Source organism: Maylandia zebra, linkage group LG16 (genome assembly GCF_041146795.1).
Source record: "Maylandia zebra isolate NMK-2024a linkage group LG16, Mzebra_GT3a, whole genome shotgun sequence".
NCBI classification, from domain to species: domain Eukaryota; kingdom Metazoa; phylum Chordata; class Actinopteri; order Cichliformes; family Cichlidae; genus Maylandia; species Maylandia zebra.
The window spans coordinates 25,193,618-25,216,354 of record NC_135182.1 but is presented as its reverse complement, the minus strand read 5'-3'; the positions used below and the strand labels follow the sequence as shown (position 1 = coordinate 25,216,354).

The 22,737-nt window shown below is 40.4% G+C and overlaps 1 protein-coding gene across 2 annotated transcripts in view; it reads right to left on the bottom strand.

Annotated features, from left to right (window-relative positions):
* Window positions 1-22,737, bottom strand: part of edar (ectodysplasin A receptor) — a 36,472-nt gene that overhangs the window by 5,011 nt on the left and 8,724 nt on the right. For both annotated transcript variants that reach the window (XM_004555546.3, XM_076875160.1), the window contains exons 2-9: window positions 19,367-19,438; window positions 16,479-16,598; window positions 12,834-13,015; window positions 10,595-10,680; window positions 5,313-5,390; window positions 5,066-5,191; window positions 4,892-4,966; window positions 2,203-2,275 (exon numbers count right to left, since the gene is read on the bottom strand). In XM_004555546.3, the coding sequence (XP_004555603.1) occupies window positions 2,203-2,275; window positions 4,892-4,966; window positions 5,066-5,191; window positions 5,313-5,390; window positions 10,595-10,680; window positions 12,834-13,015; window positions 16,479-16,598; window positions 19,367-19,414 (788 nt within the window). In that variant the 5' untranslated portion in view covers window positions 19,415-19,438. The remainder of the gene's footprint in view (window positions 1-2,202; window positions 2,276-4,891; window positions 4,967-5,065; window positions 5,192-5,312; window positions 5,391-10,594; window positions 10,681-12,833; window positions 13,016-16,478; window positions 16,599-19,366; window positions 19,439-22,737) is intronic.

The window sequence follows — 22,737 nt, the reverse complement described above, 5'->3', positions numbered from 1 at the left end:
TCATTGTAACTTTGCGTGCAGTACTGTATGCTTTATGCACATTAGCCACCAGCAGCACTGTCCTCACATGCGGAACAAGATGTAGGTGAAAGAGGAAGGTAAGAAAACTGTCGTTCTTTTGTTGTCTGCCAGGACATGCTTTTACCTGGTGGTGGTTTAAGATGAGGCCTGGAATAAATACCCCTATCCCGCTTGACAACTACCCTCTCTGTTTGTCTCTCAGTATTTGCCAGACTTCAGGGCTCATCTGTAGCCCTCACATCCCCCTCCAAACCCACCTCCTTTGCCTTCTCCAAAGCCACATAATGGCTTTCTACTAAATTAAAAAAAAAGACAAAGAAAAACCCAAAATGAATGTGTTTTGAACACTACACATATGTGTATGTATATACAGGACAAAACTGCAGTGACTTGTTTTGTGGTCGCTTAATTATGGGCACGTTCCAGAATACTGATTAAAGATTCTCTTTGTTGAGTCTACGGCACCAAATACAAATGCAAACGCACACATTAGTATACACAAACATATAACGCACATTCAGAGAGTGTCGCCTCTTCATTGGGTACACATGTGAAATCTAATGAATCTGCATTTGCCATAAAGTAAAAATTTATGAAAGTAAAAAAGTAATTCTACTTCGTGTGGTTAAGAAAGTCACAGTGGGTGTGCCTAACAGTGAGTGGACATATACATTATTAGCGATACATTTAGCACAGTTATCCTGAAGTCACCAACATTTGCACATTTCATCTATGGATAGTGTTATGCTTGGAAGATAAAAGTATTTTGGTTTGAAGACCACACATAAGTTTGTTCATTTACAATTTAGGAGTAAATGGGTTGGCAGTTATTCTTTCATACCTTATTATTCCTTTTTTGAACTTATTTTCCTAAATGTGATAATTTTTCTGCTTATGTCCACTGGATATGTTTGGCTTCTATAACCTCAGTATAATAAAATTACAAGACCCTTTTTGCTGTTTTATAGAAATTTCATACAGTAAAAAAAGTCAATAAACATTCAGCAGATCCATTTAAACTCATTTGTCTAATCATTATTGTAATTAATAATGTATTTAAAATACTATCGCTGCCAACTTTCTTAGTTTCATGTTGCTAGTACCGGATTGGACCCTCTTCTGCCTTCAGAACTGCTTTAATACTTTGCATAGATTCAACAAGCTGTTTGAAACATTCAGAGACTTCGGCCCATCTTGACAGGCCAGCATGCAGTTGCTGCAAATTTTCAGCTTTTTTCAGTCCGTGATATGAATCTCGTGTTCGACCACATCCCAAGGATGCTCTATTGGATTGAGATCTGGTGACTTTAGAGATGATCTGAGTGCAGTGAACTCATTGTCATGTTTAACACAAGTTTGAGACTATTTGTGATATGTTACCGCGCTTCTAGCGGCCATCAGGATATAGGTACACCATGGTACTTCTGCTGCTGTAATTCCTCTGCTTCAAGACTTGACATGTGGATTCACAGATGCTCTTCTGCATACTTTGGTTTTAACAAGTGGTTATTTGAGTTACCGTTGCCTTCCTGTCAGCTCGAAGCAGTCAGGCGATTTTCCTCTCTGGCATCAAAAACTCATTTTCAGCCAGAGAGATGCCACTCACTGAATATTTTTCTTTTTCAGACCATTCTCTGCAAAAATCTAGAGATGCTTGTGTAGGAAAATCCAAGTAGATGAGCAATTTCTGAACTACTCACACTAATCCATCTAGCATCAACAGCCACGCCACCTTCAAAGTCACTTAAATGACCTTTCTTCCCCGTTCTGATGCTCAGTTTGAACATCAACAGCTTGTCTTGACCATGTCTAAATCCCTAAATCCATTTAGTTGCTGCCATGTGATTGATTGATTGTACTGTAGCAGATTTTCTATTATAGCCTTGGTTATAAAGATCTCACTGGATAAAATAAAGTCTTTTGTTTATCGCCTTGATCTAAATCCCTAAAATCATGCACGTGTGTGTGGAGCCCTTCATCTTTTGCAGACCCAGTGTAGCTGAGCTCATAACAAGCTGCATGTCAGTTCTTACCGGATCACGCTTTCAGTTTTTTGCTGCCTAAAACTTTAAGCTGCCTGGATTTTTTTTTACCAGCAATCACAGAGAAGCTTTTCATTTTGTCTGAACCTATTTGTGCACTCAGGCTGAAGTAGGCCAGTGAGTCAGACTCTTCTCTCACCTTTTCACAGTCTTCTGAGGAGGAGCTTTCAGTTTGTCGAACTCGTCTTTCTCTGAGAATATCACCACATTGTCTGCGACAACAAAAGAGAGAGCGCACAGGATTACTGGTGTTTTCAGAATAAGAAAACCAAGAGACACACAGAAAACCTCAGTGACCATAAGACATCAAGTGTGCTACAGTACATGGTGTCGAGACACATTATTCACCAAACAAACCCAAAAATATCATCGACAAAAATTCGTTACGAACACACAAGTGATCCACAAGCCCCAAACTAAAAAGAAAAGCGCACCAATCCACTTTTGTCAGCTTTTTTTGACTGCATCAAACGAGCAATTTTTAATCCACATTGGCATCAATTAGAATATAAATATGAACATGGGTTCCTGAGGCTAAAAGCTTTTTTTCCTTAAAACGGAACTGCACTTGGAGTAATACATAAAAATGATTACAGCGGATATTATATTAAATTACACTTACATCATGGACACTGATAGGGATAGACAGCATAATGAGTGAATACCAAAGTGGAACAAGCCCTGTGTGTGTGTGTGTGTGTGTGTGTGTGTGTGTGTGTGTGTGTGTGTGTGTGTGTGTGTGTGTGTGTGTGTGTGTGTAAGGGTGTGTGTGAAATAAAGCGCCTGTGTCTTTCATCTTGGAGCCTTATTAAGTCAGTGTCTACATGAGTGGCAGATAGCACCGGTAGAGCTCCAAGCAATGGGCTTGTCTCCCAAATACACACACCAGTCATCCAGAGTGCATTCACAGACTCGCACTGACCCAGCCAATTACGATAACCCAAAATTAACTAACAATGAAGACATTTAGCTTTAATGACTCTCTAACCACTTTTTTTTTTCTTTTTTAACCTATCACGTCTTAAGTTTTAATGTGTCTGTGGCCAGTGATACAGTAACTGTGTGAGTGTGTGTGTGTTCTCATTTACACCACATGTAAGTGGTTATTCAGCCAGTCTGGGATTGAAATCGAACAGAGCATCATTGTCATGAAAAACGGCGCCTAAAGCAACGTATGACTTCGTCTCTAGAAGCTTTTGCATTCCACCATGATGTATTCATCACGCTGCACGTCTATCAGCCTACACACACACACACACACACATAAAGTGTAAAAGCACACAGCTGCATTTGAAAACATAACGCTCCAAATTGTATGTGTGCACATAAATACAGCAGAGTATTAACATTTATACAGGATTCTATTAGATCTGATGAGATGATACAGTTTGTTTGATGACACATGGTCAGCACTGCACTGGTTACAGGACAGATTTTAACATGTGTCCTATAATTCACATGTGGAAGCTGCTCCAAGCGCTCTTCAAATACAAGGAAACACTTTTTTTTCTTCTTCAGTATGTAATGGTTGCAGAACAGACTGCAATGTCTAACTTCAATCAAAAAGAAAAATCATTATCAGCTGAGCCCAGAGCGCTTCAATAAAGCTTTGGGTAATACATGTGTGGACACCTTGTCCAAAGATAACATTCGGTGTTTGGTTTGACAAAGCCAGTCACTCATTTACCTGAATTAAGGTTTGTAAGGGTTTTTTTCTGCAGGATTTAGTGCTGCCGCGTGGTTTCTATTCATACTTCCGCTGACTGCTGAACGCATTCGTGTCATCGCAACTATTTGTTGAGTCATCTTATAGTCTTTAAAGCTAAGAGTGGAAAAAATGCTAATTAGAGTTGCTCTTGTTTCTCTAATCATGTACATTTGTGTGTCTTTGTGCTATTTGAAGCGCGCTTTTTAAGTTTGATTTAACTTTATCGAGTATATATTTTGTGGGCTAAGCTTTTGAAAATGTGCAACATGTGAGGGGAGTTTATGGAAACATGGTAATGATCAGTTAGTGACTGTCGGCCTGTTTACTTTTACAGATATGAAAACAATGAGAAAGTTAGAGAAGAAAAACAGATGGTCGGCGCATAAACAACCCCTAATGTCCCAAAGTAAATGTATGCTCGTAGTTATTTTGTTTCTACCCTTCAGGACAGGGAACTATCCTCTTGTAATAGATTGTGGAAGAAATATCTTGTGGTATATTAGCTTATAATTGCGTCTATATTAAGTACTCTGAATGATGCCGGTAACTGCAGCTACTTTTCTTCTTAAGCACAGCTGACGTTGGTTTTAAGAACAAAAAGAAAAGGGGGGAAAAAAGCACCAACTTTATGTGGCCTTAGAGTTGAAAGCCAAATTTGTGGCACATATGCTTGAAGTGGAGAGTTCCTCACTGGCTTCCTAGTATCCTAGTTATTAAAAACATGTATTGAACACATGTATTGTATTTGTATTTTTCTGCCTTAAAATGTCAACTTGTTTGACTTGTTTTCAATCCAAGCCATTATCCAATTAAAACAAAGAAAGAAAGAGAGAGCGAGAGAGGATACGCAAGATGGGGTCAAAAGTGTGTCTGCATCTTTACACATGGCCAAAAATGTGGAAAATGTTACAATTGTTTATGCAAGTATATTACTCATATTTCCCATAAACATCGCAATGTATAATCAAAACCATTATAAGGCTCATAAGCGGGATACTAGCACACATGTAAACAAATTAATTGTTTTTTACTACCAATTATGAGAGTGGAAAAAAAACATCTCAAACAATAATAACAGTGTTCGTGTCATTAATTGTAGAGTGTGCGCAGCCTGTCTCACCAGGGACGTCTTTCTTGTCTTCCTGTTTGTTGGTCTGAGCCTCCACTGCTTTCACAACCTGTCCGGAGCAGCACGCTGCCAAAAAACACACGCGCTCATTATAAATATCACAAAAAACGCAAACATCTACTTTTCAGATGAGATTTTGCGCGCGTGTTTGTTTATTCGTCTCACCCTGGCCATTCGGTTTGGCCTTCAGGATGTAAAACATGATGATGAGAACAATGGCGATGGCCATGATGAAAATGGTCGACATGGCGATAATGAGAGCTGTTGCCAGGTGACCCTGTCCGTGGGAATCTGAAAGATGGAGGCAATGATGTAAAGTTATGTGTTGTGAGAAACGAGAGAGAGAAAGAGAAAGAATGGGTGATTGATGAGACAGAGGATGATATTTGCGTTTGTGTGTATTTGTGTATACCTTTAATTACAGAAGGGAACACAGTTGTGCTACCACTGTGAAATATTGTTTTTTCTTTCGGTTTGTTGGTTTGCATGCCTGGGAAACAAACACAAACACACACAGAGACAGGCTGAGTGTCGTAATTCAGTCTACTTCGTTAACTGCGGCTATAACACACACATTCTCGTTTATGGATAATTTGGAGTTCACGTCCATCGCCACGCATTTCAACACACGTGACCCGGAAATCACATTACTTCAAGTATTCAGTGAAAACTAAACAAATTCAATTCATTTTTCCATCCATCCATCCATCTTCATCCGCTTATCCGAGGTCGGGTCGCGGGGGTAGCAGCCTAAGCAAAGAGGTCCAGACCTCCCTCTCCCCAGCCACCTCCTCCAGCTTGTCCGGGGGAATACCAAGGCGTTCCCAGGCCAGCCGAGAGATATAATCTCTCCAGCGTGTCCTGGGTCTGCCCCGGGGCCTCCTCCCGGTGGGACATGCCTGGAACACCTCGCCCAGGAGGCGCCCAGGGGGCATCCTTGCCAGATGCCCGAACCACCTCAGCTGGCTCCTTTCGATGTGGAGCAGCAGCTGCTCTACTCTAAGCCCCTCCCGGATGGCCGAACTTCTCACCCTATCTCTAAGGGAGAGGCCAGCCACCCTTCGGAGGAAGCTCATTTCCGCCGCTTGTATCCGCGATCTCGTTCTTTCGGTCACTACCCACAGCTCGTGGCCATAGGTGAGGGTAGGGACGTAGATCGACCGGTAAATTGAGAGCTTCGCTTTTACACTCAGCTCCCTCTTCACCACGACTGACCGGTGCAGCGTCCGCATTACTGCAGCCGCAGCCCCAATCCGTCTGTCGATCTCCAGCTCCCTTCTCCCATCACTCGCGAACAAGACCCCGAGATACTTGAACTCCTCCACTTGGGGCAGGAACTCATCCCCGACCCGGAGTGGGCACTCCACCCTTTTCCGGCTGAGAACCATGGCCTCAGATTTGGAGGTGCTGATCCTCATTCCCGCTGCGTTACACTCGGCTGCGAACCGCTCCAGTGCGAGCTGGAGGCCCTCACCCGATGAAGCCAACAGAACCACATCATCCGCAAAAATCAGAGATGAGATTCTGAGGCCACCAAAGCGAAAGCCCTCCGCCACTTGGCTGCGCCTAGAAATCCTGTCCATAAAAATTATGAACAGAACCGGAGACAAAGGGCAGCCTTGGCGGAGCCCATCACCCACCGGGAACGAGTCCGACTTATTGCCGGCAATGCGAACCAAGCTCTTGCAACGGTTGTATAGGGATTGAATGGCCCGTAGCAATGGGCCAGACACCCCATACTCGCGCAACACCTCCCACAGGACGCCCCGAGGGACACGGTCGAATGCCTTCTCCAGGTCCACAAAACACATGTAGACTGGTTGGGCAAACTCCCATGCACCCTCAAGTATCCTCGAGAGGACAAAGAGCTGGTCCAGTGTTCCGCGACCAGGACGAAAACCGCATTGTTCCTCCTGTATCCGAGGTTCGACTAGCGGACGAACCCTCCTCTCCAGCACCCTGGCATAGACTTTCCCGGGGAGGCTGAGGAGTGTGATCCCCCTGTAGTTGGAACACACCCTCCGGTCCCCCTTCTTGAAGATGGGGACCACCACCCCGGTCTGCCAGTCCACAGGTACTGCCCCTGATCTCCACGCAACATTGCAGAGACGTGTCAACCAAGACAGCCCTACAACGTCCAGAGCCTTCAGGAACTCGGGGCGGACCTCATCGACACCAGGGGCTCTGCCACCAAGGAGTTGTTTAACTGCCTCAGTGACCTCGCCCCCGGAAATCGGTGGGTCACACCCCTCATCCCCAGACTCTGCTTCCTCCCCGGAAGACGTGTCAGTGGGATTAAGGAGGTCCTCGAAGTATTCCTTCCACCGCCCGACAATTTTCTCAGTCGACGTCAACAGCGCTCCGCCAGCACTATACACAGTGCAGGTAGAGCACCGCTTTCCCCTCCTGAGACGCCTGACGGTTTGCCAGAATCTCTTCGAGGCAGTCCGAAAGTCTTTTTCCATGGCCTCTCCGAACTCCTCCCACACCCGAGTTTTTGCTTCAGCCACTGCCCGAGCCGCATTCCGCTTGGCCTGTCGATACCTGTCGGCTGCCTCCGGAGTCCCACAGGCTTCATTTTTATTTAGATAAAAACAACAAATCACATTAGTCACCTAAAGGCACTTTAGACTTTAGGTGTATTAGAATCCTTTCACCATTTGTGGGTGGCTTTTGTTACCTAATGTCTGTCTTCAGGCTTTATGCTAAGTTGAAATAACTTAATTAATAATTTAATATTTAAACTTCCTATTTAAATATTGAGGATCAAGCAAAGAAATGGTGACTGGTGAGGCCTGCATCCCCATAAATGAGTAAATGTTTCAGATTTCTCCAAAAAGGGAGGTACCCCAGATGCTTCATGGTATGGACATTGGTTATTGGCAAAGTTTGCATCCCATCATTCACTACTGGCAGTGTGTTAGCTTTGGCCTTGCATTTTATTGACCTCAAAAGCAATGCACTGGATCATTCTCCAAACTCTAACATTTCACAAAAGAAAATCATCTGCGCTAGGAGCAGTAAAACTTTATTTCTTTCAGACCTTCTCCCGCTGCAGTAAACAAACTGTTACATTGGGCAGGGTGGACACAAAGCAGTAACTCTCTGTCCAGATTTCCCTCTGTTTCCTATCTGTCCTGCTCTTTTCGCCTCCTCTCACTGTGACTCTTTCTGGATTATTCATCAGCTGCTTTTCCTCTTTCCTAATGGAGCCGTAAACTCATGGCAGCTCATAAATCAACTCTTTTAATCAGTCTTTCCTTTCACCGAGCTGATATACTATAGACCTTGTTGGCATTTGGCTTGCCACTTCCCATGGTCTCAGAGCCTCATATCAACACACACATACACAAACACAGACACATGCACACACGCAGATTGCAGTGTCCTGTGGTTGAAGTTATTATCGTAAGGTATCTGTTTAGACTCTCTGGATAAGGATATGAACCTGATCTGGAATTCTCTTTAGCGTCTTGTGGTTTAATCTCTTAATCATGTCTCGGAGTCTGAACCCAGGCTGAAAAACTGATAATTTCGCTGGGCGATCTGACTGCTTAGGTCCCAACAAACTAAGAAGAGCAGAATTACCCAGCAGTGTGTGAGGTGACACCTCTTACAGCAGAGTTGGCAAAAAAGATTAACATTATGATCCCTGTTGATACTGGAAATGCCATCTTTTTATTTTTAGTGCATTTATGCTCACTTGAGAAACGGCACACAGAAATCAAAAGGTGACCGAAGAAATTGAGCAACGTCTACAGACTCATCAGCAGCCTGCCAAAGGGTAGCATCAGCGCAAGCACAAACATGCTAATCATCTTTTTTTTTTCTTTTTTTATTTTTCTCATACCCGCCAAAGTTTTAATTATCGCACACACAGAGCGAGGCAGGAGCCAGGGTAATTTACAGATTACATGGCAAGTGTCAGCCTGCCTTCACCTTAAGCAAAGAGAACTCCCAGCTTTCGTATTTACTGTTGGGGGCACATTATTTTTGAAGACCTCATTCAAAGGGATGTAATTAAATTGCGCATGATTTAAAATGTAGGGAAAAATTCATCCAGTCTAACCAACCTAACTCCAGGAAGCCACACTGCATGATTTACATTCATGTCAGGTTTGTTAAAGACTTGATTTATTTGCTTTTTAAACTGATTTGGTATCCCAAACATATCTTAGAGTTATGGTTAAAATCTTTAAAGTAGAAGGGCATTTGGAGGCCAGTGCCTTGTCTTGAAATATAAAAGAATGATCTGGATCGGCACCAACATTTAATGGGTTCTTCCTTTGGCCATGCTTCAGCTTCTCTGAGTTTAATAAAGCCGAGCCGGTATTTTTTTGCATAATATTGCTGAAAGAGAAGCCACAACATCAAAACTTAGATCCACCTTGGCTGAAGCATAACAAGTAGGAAGGTTTAGGAAATACGCAGTTGGTAACCCTTTTACAGTCATCCATACTATAAAAAGCTGAGCTACAGGAGTTTATCAATCCCCCTATCTAACGAAAGGTATTTTCCAGTCTTCAAAATGAGGAGAAATGCAAAATGTTTAAATGAAAAGGGTTTTAAATGAGATTTAATACTTGCTATATTTGCCATTTCTTTGTAGTATTCACATCACTTTATCTTATCTTATTTGCATTGCTTTACAACATCACTCAATCACTCATTTCCATGCCTGGGAGAGACAATTAGGTTGCTGTTGAAAATCAAGTGCTTATCCTTACACACAGAAACAAGCACAACATACACACACACACACTTCACACCCTCTTCTCTGCAGGCCCAGGCTGCTTTTTGGGGTTTCAATCTTTCAAAACACGCTCATTAAATATGACACAATAAAAATTGTTTCCGACTCAAAGGGGATTTTGAGCAATGATGGGACAATGAATATCGTTTGCTTAGCAGGATGTACCAGCCAGGGTCACAAACGTAGTTCAGATCCTGCTGATGTTCTGATCTGCCACATCTGGATGAACACATGGGGGGCAAAGCAGAACTGCAAACGTCTTCAGCACTGCTCATCATTAGAAACACACTAGCACTGTTGAAAGTTTGCAAAAAGGAAAACAACCCACAAGAGACTCTGTGACAATTGTACAATGAAAAAGCAATTAATCTGCTTGCATATCACAACACATCACACATCCACTACACAGCAACTATGCCTCCAATTCAGGACGGTCAAACAAACAAGAAGATGTGACTGCTCAAGATTTATGCGCCGTGTTGCAAGTCTCAAGAAATGTCTGTGATTGCAGCAACAGTTTGCACACACACACACTCACACACAAACATATATAGCATATAGTGTCAGGTAAGCAGAATAACCAGTGAGGCAACGATGTTATTGATAAGCAGCCAAACAGCCCTGTGGAGCCAGAGAAGCACTGATCCGGGGGGGAGTGGGCGTACAACTTCCTTGTATCCATCAGAGAGTCTGGCAGAACTCAACACAACCTCTGACCTTTAATTGTTTCCTTAAATGGAGCACAGGCTTACGGCAGACATCTGCTTTTCCACTGTCATATTGTACTTCCTTTCATTTAGGAAAAAAAAACTTTAATGTTTGGTAGCTTTTGTAGTTGTTGTATGCATGGATAGAAAAAATTTAGAGTTGGGAGATAACATTTAAAAAAAATGCGTGAAAACAAATGGAGCAAAAATTAAGAAAAAAGTAGCTAAACTTACATTCTTTGGTGTTGCGTGGTGCGTTTTGGCAGGAATGGCAAACCATCCAATAGGGCTTTTCTGACCTGTTCCCCAACCTGTAATACCTGGAAAACACAAAGTGTCTTTAGCAAAGGCAGCAAGAGAAAAACTAAATAGAGAAATCACATAATGTATGAAACGCAAGACTTTCAGACACAACCGGGTTTCAAGACACTTATAAGTTCAACACGATTCAAAAGTATGTGGAAGCAGCGAAGGTTAAAAGTTTGAATCTGTGAGGATATGTACATAATTGATGCCTTGAGGGCACGAAGCGTGGCTTGGTACAGATTTATGAAGTTATGAAGCGTCTGTGGGGGGAAAGAAGAGAGGAAGGTAGTGTATCATTTGTGCTTCAGGGCACAAGTGAAATATCTGAATAAATACACATGATTGCAGATAATTAAGTAATGGTTTAATATAGAACACATATATGAGGTCTTCGCTGTGCAGACACATAAGGAGACATCTGATTCGATGTTTGTAATGGACTTTAAATATAACCGTAACAGCAAACTCAGTCCAACAGTTCATGAGAATAAAAAAATGGCATCTTATTCACTTATGATGAGCAGTTTTTTTTCAATACATGACAGTCAATAAAGAATTGATTGATTTATTTATTAACAGAATAATAATTATTATACTGGAAAAACACCACAAATTATAAATTTTTTAGCAGGTCTTATTGGGATTTGGTGCTTTTCAAATTAAATTTGAAAATTAGAAGACAGCAGATCATCATCCAGGCGATGACAGGATGAGATGATTTCAACATTAGACTCCTTGTGATAGTGTGGGATGTTTCTTAAAAAATCCCCTAATTATGAATTTCCTACCTACTATATAATATATCGCTATATTGCCCACATGTAACCAAAAAAATGTTTCCAATGAAATATGATTGAATAGAAAAAAAAAACAAAAAAATAAACTCAAGCAATTTATCGGCGGCGACACAACATGATTGATGATGCAAAGGGCAAATAAGGAAGAGGGAGGAGAGGAAGGTCTGGCAACATTTAAAAGCCCCTTATTGACTTAATATTTATGTGGCATGGGGTTGCAAAGACAACTGCCATGTGCAAATTGAAAAGTGCAAGATTTAGTGTGTATTCATACAAAGCGAGAGGATGTATGAAACCGAATGGAGCACGGCAGCCTATTCACATGCTAAATAATGCATCCGAGTGCGAATCATATTAAAAATGCATGCTGTACAGTAAATCGACGCTTGAGTAGAACATCCATTCAGGACGTAATCAGCCGTGTCTGTTTGCCTAAAGATGAGTTGTCATAAATATCCTTCTTTGGCAGAATTAACTAGCATCCATAGCAAAGTTATCCATCTCTGTAAATTTATCAGGAGACAGCAGTATACGGCTGCGATGTGTACAATTAGACTGAATGAGTCATCTGGGAAGTACCTTGTTAAGAAAAAAACAAAACAAAGCAAAAAAAAAAAGTCTCTTTAAAAAAGTCACATGCTTATTTTATTTTCATAAGATCTGTACTTTTCTTTTTCAGACTGCACGTGACTACTCTTTTATGTCTTTTGTATGTCAGGCTGCTTTTAAATGTACTTTATGGAGTTCTGATCACAATTAGTCCTACAAAGCACCTGGATCCATTCTTTCTTCTTCTTGTGTCTGCATGCAAAGGGCGATTTGTTCGAGTGATGTCATTGGTTTTACACCAGTCAGTGTTCTATAGGTGGCAGTAGTGTGCCAAGAAATGCAGGAATGCATCAGGAAAAGGTAAAAAGAACTTAGAAACTAAGCAGCTAAAACTGGAGGCAAACAAATGTTCGAGTCATTTTTAAATATAACATTGAGCCAGATGTTTTAAGGCTTAAGCACCTGTTTTTCTTATGGGACACGTATTTACAAGGACATGTAAGAAGACGCACCAGGAAAAAAGTGACAGTTCACATGTCATTTGCGTATTTAAAAGGCTACAAAGGCTATTTTTTTATTGACACACTACCTTATTATTATAATGCAAAGTGAATAACAGATGGGTGAAGCTGACCATAATGACATGGAAATTCATCGCATGCATTTGTCTTATTTACCATTTAACATTGATTAAGTAACTGAAGCCAATGAAAAACACTGAGTATATTTTAATAGTTCAATGATTCTTTGTGTGACCATTTAAAAGGTGTCCTGCATTGTGTGTTAAATGGCTGTTGCCTCTGCTTGTTAGTGTGCTTTACCCAGGTAAACAGGGTCCACACTCTGCGTCGCGTTCGGGAGTTCCTGGTATGTGAACAGTGGCACTGTAAAGCGCATGACAGTCTGTGTGACGTTTGCAGATCTCATATTTCCCTCCGGAGTATTTTCCCTTTGGGCACAACACGCAGGTAAAGCCTTCATCCTTCACACCATGACCGCAGGTCTGCGAAGCACACACAAAGACATTTTTTATAAAGAGACGTTTTCAGTTTTATGATCAATTATTAAATCAAAAAAACAAATGAATACAATTTACAGATCACTGACATTCCAACTGTGACGTGGACACACACATTATAAAACAGTGATGTGTTTCTCTGTTCTGAGACAATCTGACATTACTTTTTCAAAAGACAAGAGGAAAATCAGATTTTTCGCTGCGCATGCTTTTCAATGACTGGTGTTGTTTAAGATGACTGGTATGTTTTCAAGCATCCATCTCCTCCCATCTCCACATGGTAATTCCTCTCAGTTAGGAGGCCAAACAGGCCACACGCAAACACACACATGTAAAAACACATCAACCTCTTTCTCTTTTTCGCTCCTTTCATCTTTCATTTCCCTCCCACTTTCATCTGTCTATTAAAAAAAGCCTATGCCTCTTAGCTTTAGGCTACAGCAGGCTGACTCTTACAGAAATCTAATATTCTCTCCCTTCTTTTTTTGACGTCCGTGAGTCTCGGTGTGATTGTTTGATATAAAACCGTGCTGGGTTATCGGCAGGATCTTGTCGCTTTGAGTTAAAGCTCTCGTTGGATCATTTATACTCAAGATTACAGTGACTCAAATCTTCTCCAGAATGATTAAGAACTCGTTCCTTTGAAAAGCAAATTGATGCCTTTTTGAATCTTGCTTATTATAGGAGTTATGGAGGTGAGTGAAACTCAGATAGTTATGCTTGTATTATAATACTTGACCGTGAAGAGAAATAAAGGCGATTACCTCAGACTTGCAGTGCATATTATTCATCAAACGCTGGGGTTACAAGGGACCATAATCACAATACACAATACAAGATGCAATCTGATGTAAAACTTCTGTACTTCTTCACTTCCTCAATCTTTCCTCCCCCCACCAACCCTTCCACCAAAATCAGAAATGTAAGGGTGGGCTGTTAACTAGCCTGGAAATCTGCATACAAGATGTGCACTGAAATAGGTCTTCAATATCTCTCTGCACTGTGTGGAGTCTTGCATAGTGTCTGTGCGAGTGTGTGCGGGCATGTACTTTTTGGAGTCTCTGTTTTGAGCAAGAACTTTCTGGTTATACTGTGATTAAGACACACATGTACATGAAACATGTCAGGGAAACAGAAGAACAAGTGACAGACTGTTCCAGACTGTGGCACCTAAAGGATCAGAGTGCAAAGAGGGCTTTCATGTCACTGATGAAACTACTCGAGGTTTACATTCAAATGGCTGCAATACTCCTTGATTATCAGACTGAGCTTCCCATCAGGTGGAGAAAGAGGAGAAAGATCATTTGATTTCACCAGCTGCTTTATAGAAGTTTCTGTTAACATGCGGAAACACAAAGCAGGAATGAGGAAAGCACCAGAGGAGAGAACTAAGATAGAAACAAAGGGTTTAGTGCACTGTGATCACTTCCATGCAAATGTGTAATTGTGGGTTTTTTTGTCTGCCTTTGGGGATCATTAAAATACTTGTAGTATTTGATCGTTTCTTGGTTCATGCTTTTTCTGTGATCTTGTTTTTTAAGCTCTTTAAATACAGAATGCACTACAACATCCATCCAGCTGCTGCTAATTTTGCCCGTCCAGCGCTGAGTCTAGAGTGCCGAGCGTTTTTTTTGTCAATTTTAATAGGCTGCTGTGGTTAAAAACTGCCACTGAGCAGTCAGAGTGCCGAGGGAACCTGCAGTATTGGGTGGTTTGTCCGTTCATAACATCATGCCTAATTTGAGGTGAGTCGCATTCAGCTGGAAAAACAGTGACGCCACATAATTCAGTGCGCCGGTACAAATCAGATCCTGAGGACATTGTCAGTCAAATTCACCGTTGCATCCACGCAGCCCTTATAAAGCAAGACAGTTTGAACTGTTAGTCTTAATTAACAATACCTAGAGGGTGTTTTAACATTTTATATTCATTTTTTTAGTCGGGTTTATGTCATTTATTTTATTTTCAGCAGCATAAAATATGAGACAAAACAGTGTGCCATGTTTTCTGTTTTTGATAAAAAGGTTCTTCTAAAATTCATTCTGTTTTGTAAAATCCGTATCTATATCAATATAATTTATAACTCTTACTACTATGCAAATTTAGATTTAAATTGCACTTATACAGCACTTTTCTCCTTTATTTGAGCTCTCAAAAGGCTTTCTTACAAGCCACATTCACACACACACACACATACACACACACCTACACAAGTGTTTTTTTTGTCTAAGAGCTTTTAACTTAACATTTATACATTCAAACACCGGGGGCAACTCAGGGCTCAGTGTCTTGCCCAGGGATACTTCCGCTTGCAGACTAGAGGAGCCATGGATTACATGACCGACATTCCAATCAATAGATGACCCACAGCTGCTTTAAAGGACATCAACTTTAGATAAGTAGTTGGAGAAGTTGGATTTTTCTTTCTATGTTTTGATCAAATGATTTAAGCATTATTCATGCAGGTTAATGAGCCCAGAGAATCCAGCTTCTACTGAACAGACACATGTATACGCACAAATATATATATAAAAGTAAATTCTAATAAAGGGTCTGCTCAAAATATTAAATAAATGCAGCATATAGATTTCCTGTTTATGCACAAGAATTCTACAAATGTTGAAAAAATATCATTGCTTTTTTACCACACAATAATGTAGTTGGTCTCACTACTGCTTGAAGTCAAGGGTGCTACCTGAGCAAAGCATGCAAGAGGCCAAACTTATGACTTATTGGGAATTCTGGATATTTGCCAGCTCTGTTTGGAAACGGGTGCCTCACAATGTCTTTGTGCTATTTACCTGGCAGGATAAAGACCATACACTGTTCTGCTTTGACTAAGTAGGACACTTGCGTTCCCATAAGCAGCTCCACCAGTAATACTGAGAAAAGTTTAAAGATGTAGAGCATGTGTGAAAACAGCTTGTAATTCATTCTGTTCACCCTTGAGTGCAGCTGTCTCTCTCAAGCGGGTGTGGCACCCCTAGGTGCCCACTGAAGCATTTACCTGCACTTTGTTTGCTTTGGCTGTTGGCAGACTGACTGACGAGGGCTAAATCACTATGTGACTACTGCAAGCCATTCACTGTAATGCATGCCTTCACGTTGAAGTCAATGATAGCAATAAACCATAAAGAAATTGTTCATTTAAATTAAGGCACCCTTCACCGTGCAGCTATGTGTGCGTGCTGTGTATTTGTATATATGCGTATGTGTTGGAATGCATGGATTGTGGGTGGTCTAAGCAAAACTGACACCTACATTCAAAAAGTCCGTTTTTTCTTCAGTTTTTGACGGTCTTAGTTTGATGATGATTCGCTACTGCATTTCCTTCACTCGTGCTGTCAGTTGATTCCAACAGTTGATTTCAAAATGTACTCAGATAGTGTAAAAATTTTACGACTTAAATTAACATTTTTTATGTATGAGTGCATGCATGCATTCTCACCATATATGGCTCATGTCCTGGCTGGCACTGAGGGCAGGCCTGGCAGCTGTTACTGGTCTGGTTGAAGAACTCATTCTGTCCACAGATGTTATATTCTGCACTAGCAAACACACAACACACCTGGAGGAAGAGAAAGAGAGTCAGAAAAGTGGAGTCGAGATCAGACGAAATAAGGACAAAACAACATATAATAACTTGTGAAAACAGAAATGACAGATACATACTACTGCTGACAGACTCCCTGTGCAAGACATGTTTGCAACCGGCAAAAAGATTAAAGGCACTGCTGCTTAATAGATCCAGATCGACGCCTAATCTAACAGATTTATCACACGGCTAATATTACTTATTTGCTGATCTATCAGTAGTGGAATTTGTAATTTCCAATAAATCATAATCAGGAGAAACACTCTTCAACTATGTTACAAGTGTTGACATTGCATAGTTTGTCTACCAGAGGGCACTCTGCAAGTTTCCCAATACTAACAGTTGTGTTTGGAAATACAACAACCAGCTTATTCAAGCAAAAACAGATCAGTAAACAAACAGCTACACTGTTGTAGTTGTTTATTTACTTAATCATCCAATATTTTGGACTATCAGATATTTAAATCACCTAATATTGGTATTGGTATTTGCCTTAAACATCATTTTTTAATTCTTATTATCATAGTTTAAGTTCTGGAAAAGCAGATACTCCAGTTTCGCCACAAAGAAATGGCTGATGATATATATAGGGCCTACATCCATCTTTCATTTTATTTATAGAGTCTATAAATAAAGTTAAACATCCATGAATCAGCATCTTCACTTTAACTGGAAATAAACAAGCAGCAAATAAAACAAACATGTTGACTTCTTTGTCTGCAATAGCTCAGATGGAGACCATCGTTAGCTGTCCTCATGTCAAACAAGAGTTTGCATGATCCCATCAATTGAATGTGTGTGTATTTGTTTGTGGTTGTGTTACTCATCTTGTTTAGACATAAATATATCTGCACAGTAACTCATTAACCTCAATCGCTGAAGTGTGAGGTGAAGACCTGGTTTAGACCTTTCAGGTGTAGGTTAGGGTTGCATGAAGAAAAGTTGTGGTATTGGTTAAGATTTGGAAATGAACGCAAGTCAGTATAACATCCTCTAAAATGTGAAAATGTGACGGTGTAGCCTATGTGTCTTTGTGCCGTGTCACTGTGGCTCACTGTAATAAGTAGCAGCTGGTATTTATAGCTTTACCAGCACACTTTGTCCTTTTCCAAACAAACAAACTGACTTTTAAAAATCATTTGCAGTCCAGAAAATGATGGAGTGAAAGTAAATGAGTGCATGACTGTGCATGACTAAGTTTCTCCATCTTCTCTCTATTGTTTAATAACATCTCCCACTCACTGTATTCTCCCTAATAACCATCTCATGTCAGCAGAGATAAGGCACCATTTAAATAAATATACATCTACACCACGAGTGTGTTTATGTGTCTAGATATTCAGTATTTGACTGCATATATTATCTCATACCAGATATTTGGTGAGTCAAACCAGATCCTCCAGATTAGCTTGCAATAGTTCACAGGTTAAGTAGTGCTTCCAGTGATGAGTAAATTAAAACTGGTGGATTTAAAATGTTTAGTTTGAAACTGAAATCCTTCGTTTAAGAGCTAGTGTGGAGTCACTGAGAGCAATCACTTTCTGCAAGAGACATTTAGATATTGTCTTTCTTTGTGTCTTTATTCATTTAACAGTTACAACACATGCTAATCAACATCAAGATACCAAAAATATTTAAAGATTTAAAGATGCCAGATTTGATCAAAACTGCTGTTTTACATCTGGTTTCCCAGGGAAAGTCGCATAAAAAAAGAGATTCAGCAAAAACAGATATTAATACCTCATCAGAGAGAAATTCGTTTCAAATGGTCACAGACCTGGTTTCCCATCAGCTTCTTTAAGATGAGCTTTAAATGTGGGATAAGTAGAGTGCTCGTTTATTGTCACTAGTAAGCTGTTCTATTTACTTCCCTTTACTAACAGCACAGATTGTCCAACTGCAGTGCGCAAAGAAAAGCTTTTCTTTGCAAGCTCCTTTGACTACGATGACCTGGATGACTGAGAACCTTCACAGACGAACAGATGAGTCGCCCCCTGCTGGCCTTGCAAGTGTATGCATGTTTAAAGCACATCGGCTTTCAATTTTTTTCAATGCAACTGATGTATTTAAAAAGCATTTAAAGCAAGATGACGCATTCTTTAACGTCTAATAATTATCTCAGCCTATAGAATTAAAATTTAGCAGAAAGTAAGGGGACTGCAAATAATATAGTGCTAGTATCCATCACTTCTATAATCATCAAAAGGGTGCTATGTTGTATGACAGTAGCCGAGAAGTATACTGTCTGTCATTCTGGGAAAGAGGTTAAGATGAGGGTGTGTGTCAGAAGACTGCCAGTAGGTTTCAACATCAAAACAAGCTGAGAATCTCCAGATTGTAAGACAGATTATAAAGATATCTGTTCTATAAAAACTCCAAGGTTCACTAATTGGTACAAGTGCTGAAGAGTTATGCAAGCTGCTGGCACATAAAACCACAAAGTCTGTTTTTTTCCTGTGCCAAATGTGGAGTTTATTATGGCTGCGAGCCATACTGCTGGACCAATATGGGTTTCTGAGGGGTCAGCATCAAAAACAAGATGACGAAGTTAAATTAAAGCTACTGCTTTATGATTTCAGAAGAAAAGAAGAAAAAAGTAAAGAGAAGAGCAGAGGAATGCAAACAGCCAAAGATAAGGGGTGGAGAGGGGGAGTAAGTGATATATGAAGATATCCAAGGGAGAAGATTTTATCAAATATAAGGTAAAATAAGCGGATATGAGGCAGGAGAGGAAAACTTACCAATAACGAGGACAGAAAGATCGACTTCTTCTCCCTCCTTTCTGACATTTTTGTGTGTTCTTCCTGGGAGAGCTGAGAGAAAGACAGGTTGTTAATTCGAATTATATTCATGCAAACATTCCAGCATTCAGACTCCTGCACAAAACTTCAATCATAAAACAGCATTGTTATGAATCTCAGCATCCTGCCGACAGCAGTGCTGTCAGTGGGGATATTGTGTGTCTGTGTGTGTGTAAGTGTCGGTGTGGCCCAAATGACTTCACTCTCATGCTGATAGCACGTCACACCAAGAGCAAGTAATAGCAACAGAACAGCCCATGGCATTCTTCTGACTCATAACTACAAGCACACATCACCGTTGGCTAACCTCTGCTTCAATAAAGGTTGGTGATATCACTTAACAACATTTAATTATACGCCTATTTCTTTGTTATGTCTCTGTCACGTTAGGTTAGAAATTTTCTCCAAACCTCAACCTCAGCTGAAACGCGAGTAAAAACATATTTCAAGCTTAGTTTCACACTGATGGCTGCCACTTAATAGTGCAACTAATATTTAATGCTAACCTGGTATGGAACCAGGGTGGAAAAAGTTGGCTTGCAGTAGGGTGTAAATCCCCAGAGTAATGTAGTCGATCAGTAGGTAATAAATCAATTTGATGTTTCTAATTCAGTTTATAGTTCTGCTAAGCACAGGTTAAAGGAGAAGGAAAACACTTAAAATAAAATGCCTAGGATCCATTTTCAAATCATACTTCCACAGCTACTGCGATCATTAAGTTGACATTAGGTAAACAGCAATTTTACATTTTGTGATTGTTTCTGCAAACACGCTAAAATATTCTTTACCTCGCTGCTAAACGGTTTAATGACAAGCTAACGCGAAAACGAAGAGTTTGCAAAGGTCGGGAAAGCTATAAAATCCCGGACGAAGAGAAAGCTTGTTTAGTTTGGTTTTTGTGAAATGACAGCTGTGTTTGGATATAAGGTTGTTGATAGCAGCACTTCATAAAACATGTGTGTATTCCCCCTTAATGTGCCAGAAATTAATCTGCTGTGTGGTATTGTTTGATTGCTTGTTTATTTCTTGGAAATGCAAGCGTTTCCAAGAAAGTGTCTCTGATTTTAGTCACTGTATGTTTGTCCTGCACTGAGTATACAGCATTTCTGTGTGTGTGTGTGTGTGTGGCTGTCTGTGTCTATGTTTAAATACCATTCACTGATATATTTTGCTTGTAACATTAAATTACTAAATTATTATTAAGTCATTAGTTTATCACTGTCAACGGGGAACTAAATACATATGTCTCCGAGTAACTCAGCTGGCTGGGATCCGTTCTAATTATTATTATTATTATTATTTCTACCTTGCTAGTCCGTCATGGCATAGATTCAACAAGGTGCTGGAAACATTCCCCAGAGATTTTGGTCCATACTGACTTAATAGCATCACTTAGCTGCTGACGTTTTGTCACAAATTTGAGTACAGTGAACTCGTTGTCAGACTGAGATGATTTCAGCTTTGTGACATGGTGTGTTATCCTGCTGGATAACAGGCATCAGATAATAGATACAGTCATTTTTCTGCCTGTTTATAACGGGTCATGACACATACTAAATACTGGATGACACATCATTATGCAAACGAACAGATTTTTTTTTTGTACTTTCAAGTCACAATTTCCGGTGTATCTGTGGCTCAGTACAGTTAACATTTTTTTTCTTCCTGCAATATAAAATTAAATAACATTTTTGTTTGAAGAATCCACAAAAATCCCAACATGTTTGAATCCTGATTATATGGTCATCAGCTATCAAAAGAACATTGTACAAAAAAGTACGTGACCTCATTAAAATCGGTCATTAAAATCAATTTCATATTGCTCTATGATATCTTTTTAAGTATGGATCAGTTTAACAGTCATCAAGATGCATTCATGGAAATTAACAACAGCGCTGTCTTGTAGCAGGACTGGCTTTCATCATCCATCAAGGCAATGACTCCCCGACATGTACCAGTAGTTTTAGCTGCCTAAATCAGAAAACCAGCAAACACATGCACTGACACTTTGATAAAAACGTGTTTTACCGTTTTAACCGGTGTGGCCCCAGGTCAGATCAGATCAGTTTTGCACACTGACGGCTGAACTTTAAATCCATCTGAACTTGTCGAGAGTATCAAAGTATTTTTGTGTATGTGTCAGTGTGTCTGAGAGACAAAAAAAGGAAGAGACCACAATTATCTGAGGTCACAATCTGTCTGCTGCCTGGCTCCAAACCTCTAAATTCATTCTTCCCTGTCTCACACTTGACTAAAAACCTTCTGATCTTCAACGATGGCTAATTCTACAAACCCAGAGGTTTGATCTTGCTTAATTACAGCATCCACATACACGCACATGCACACACGCACATGAACACACATATACGGGGGCTATAAATGCGCACAATTCGCTTTTAAGGGCAGAACAGGCTTAATTGCACAAGTACTTGTGGTAAGACCACAACCGGTGTGTGTGTGTGTGTGTGTGTGTGTGTGTGTGTGTGTGTGTGTGTGTGTGTGTGTGTGTGTGTGTGTCACTGCTGAAAAGGAGATAAAAGGGGAGACAGTTTTTTTTTTTTTTTGAAATCAGGAAATTAAGATCTGCCAAATGGCTATGGACCCCCTCAAGGCTTCTCATTATGGGGTTAAAGTGATACACACATAAACCCAAGCACAACACACACACATAACTCCAACATGGCAGCGTTTGAAGACTCTTGGTGTCTTCTGACAGTCTGCTTTACCTCTTTCAACCCGCACGCTGTCTCTCTAACCTCAGCTTTCTCTGTCGGGGCAGGTCTAAGATGAAAGTAAGCCTTTAACCCCCCCAAGGGTATTAATCTTCTAACGATCCTAAAATCACCGATAAATAACCCTTGTGCCTTTAGCTGTGTCATTACTAAGTAAGAGTGTAAGCTGCTCTTAGTTACACAGCAAATGTACTGTGTATGAATCACAGTCCAGCATTGTTCATCTGTAGTACATTTTTACAGTAGTAAACATTTTCGAGAAGCCTTTTGGTGCCTCGCTGGCTTCATTAGCTCTGTCTTCATGTCTGCTTTTCATTTGGTTGCATCTGATTGCTGCTTTTGTTAGCGGAAGAAATTAAATGTGCAATACCACAAAGCGAGGGGGCGGCAATTTATCTCGCTTCATTTCAAAAATGCACAATTTCAAACGCATTAACCTTAAACGCATGTAACACTAATCAGCAAGACCTAAAGAAGGCATCTTTTGCCAAAGCTGTTTGGCCTACAGTGACAAGTATAATGCTGTAATGTTGCTAAAGATCCAGAGCAGAACTTCAAAGCGGGTTAAAGTCTGTATTG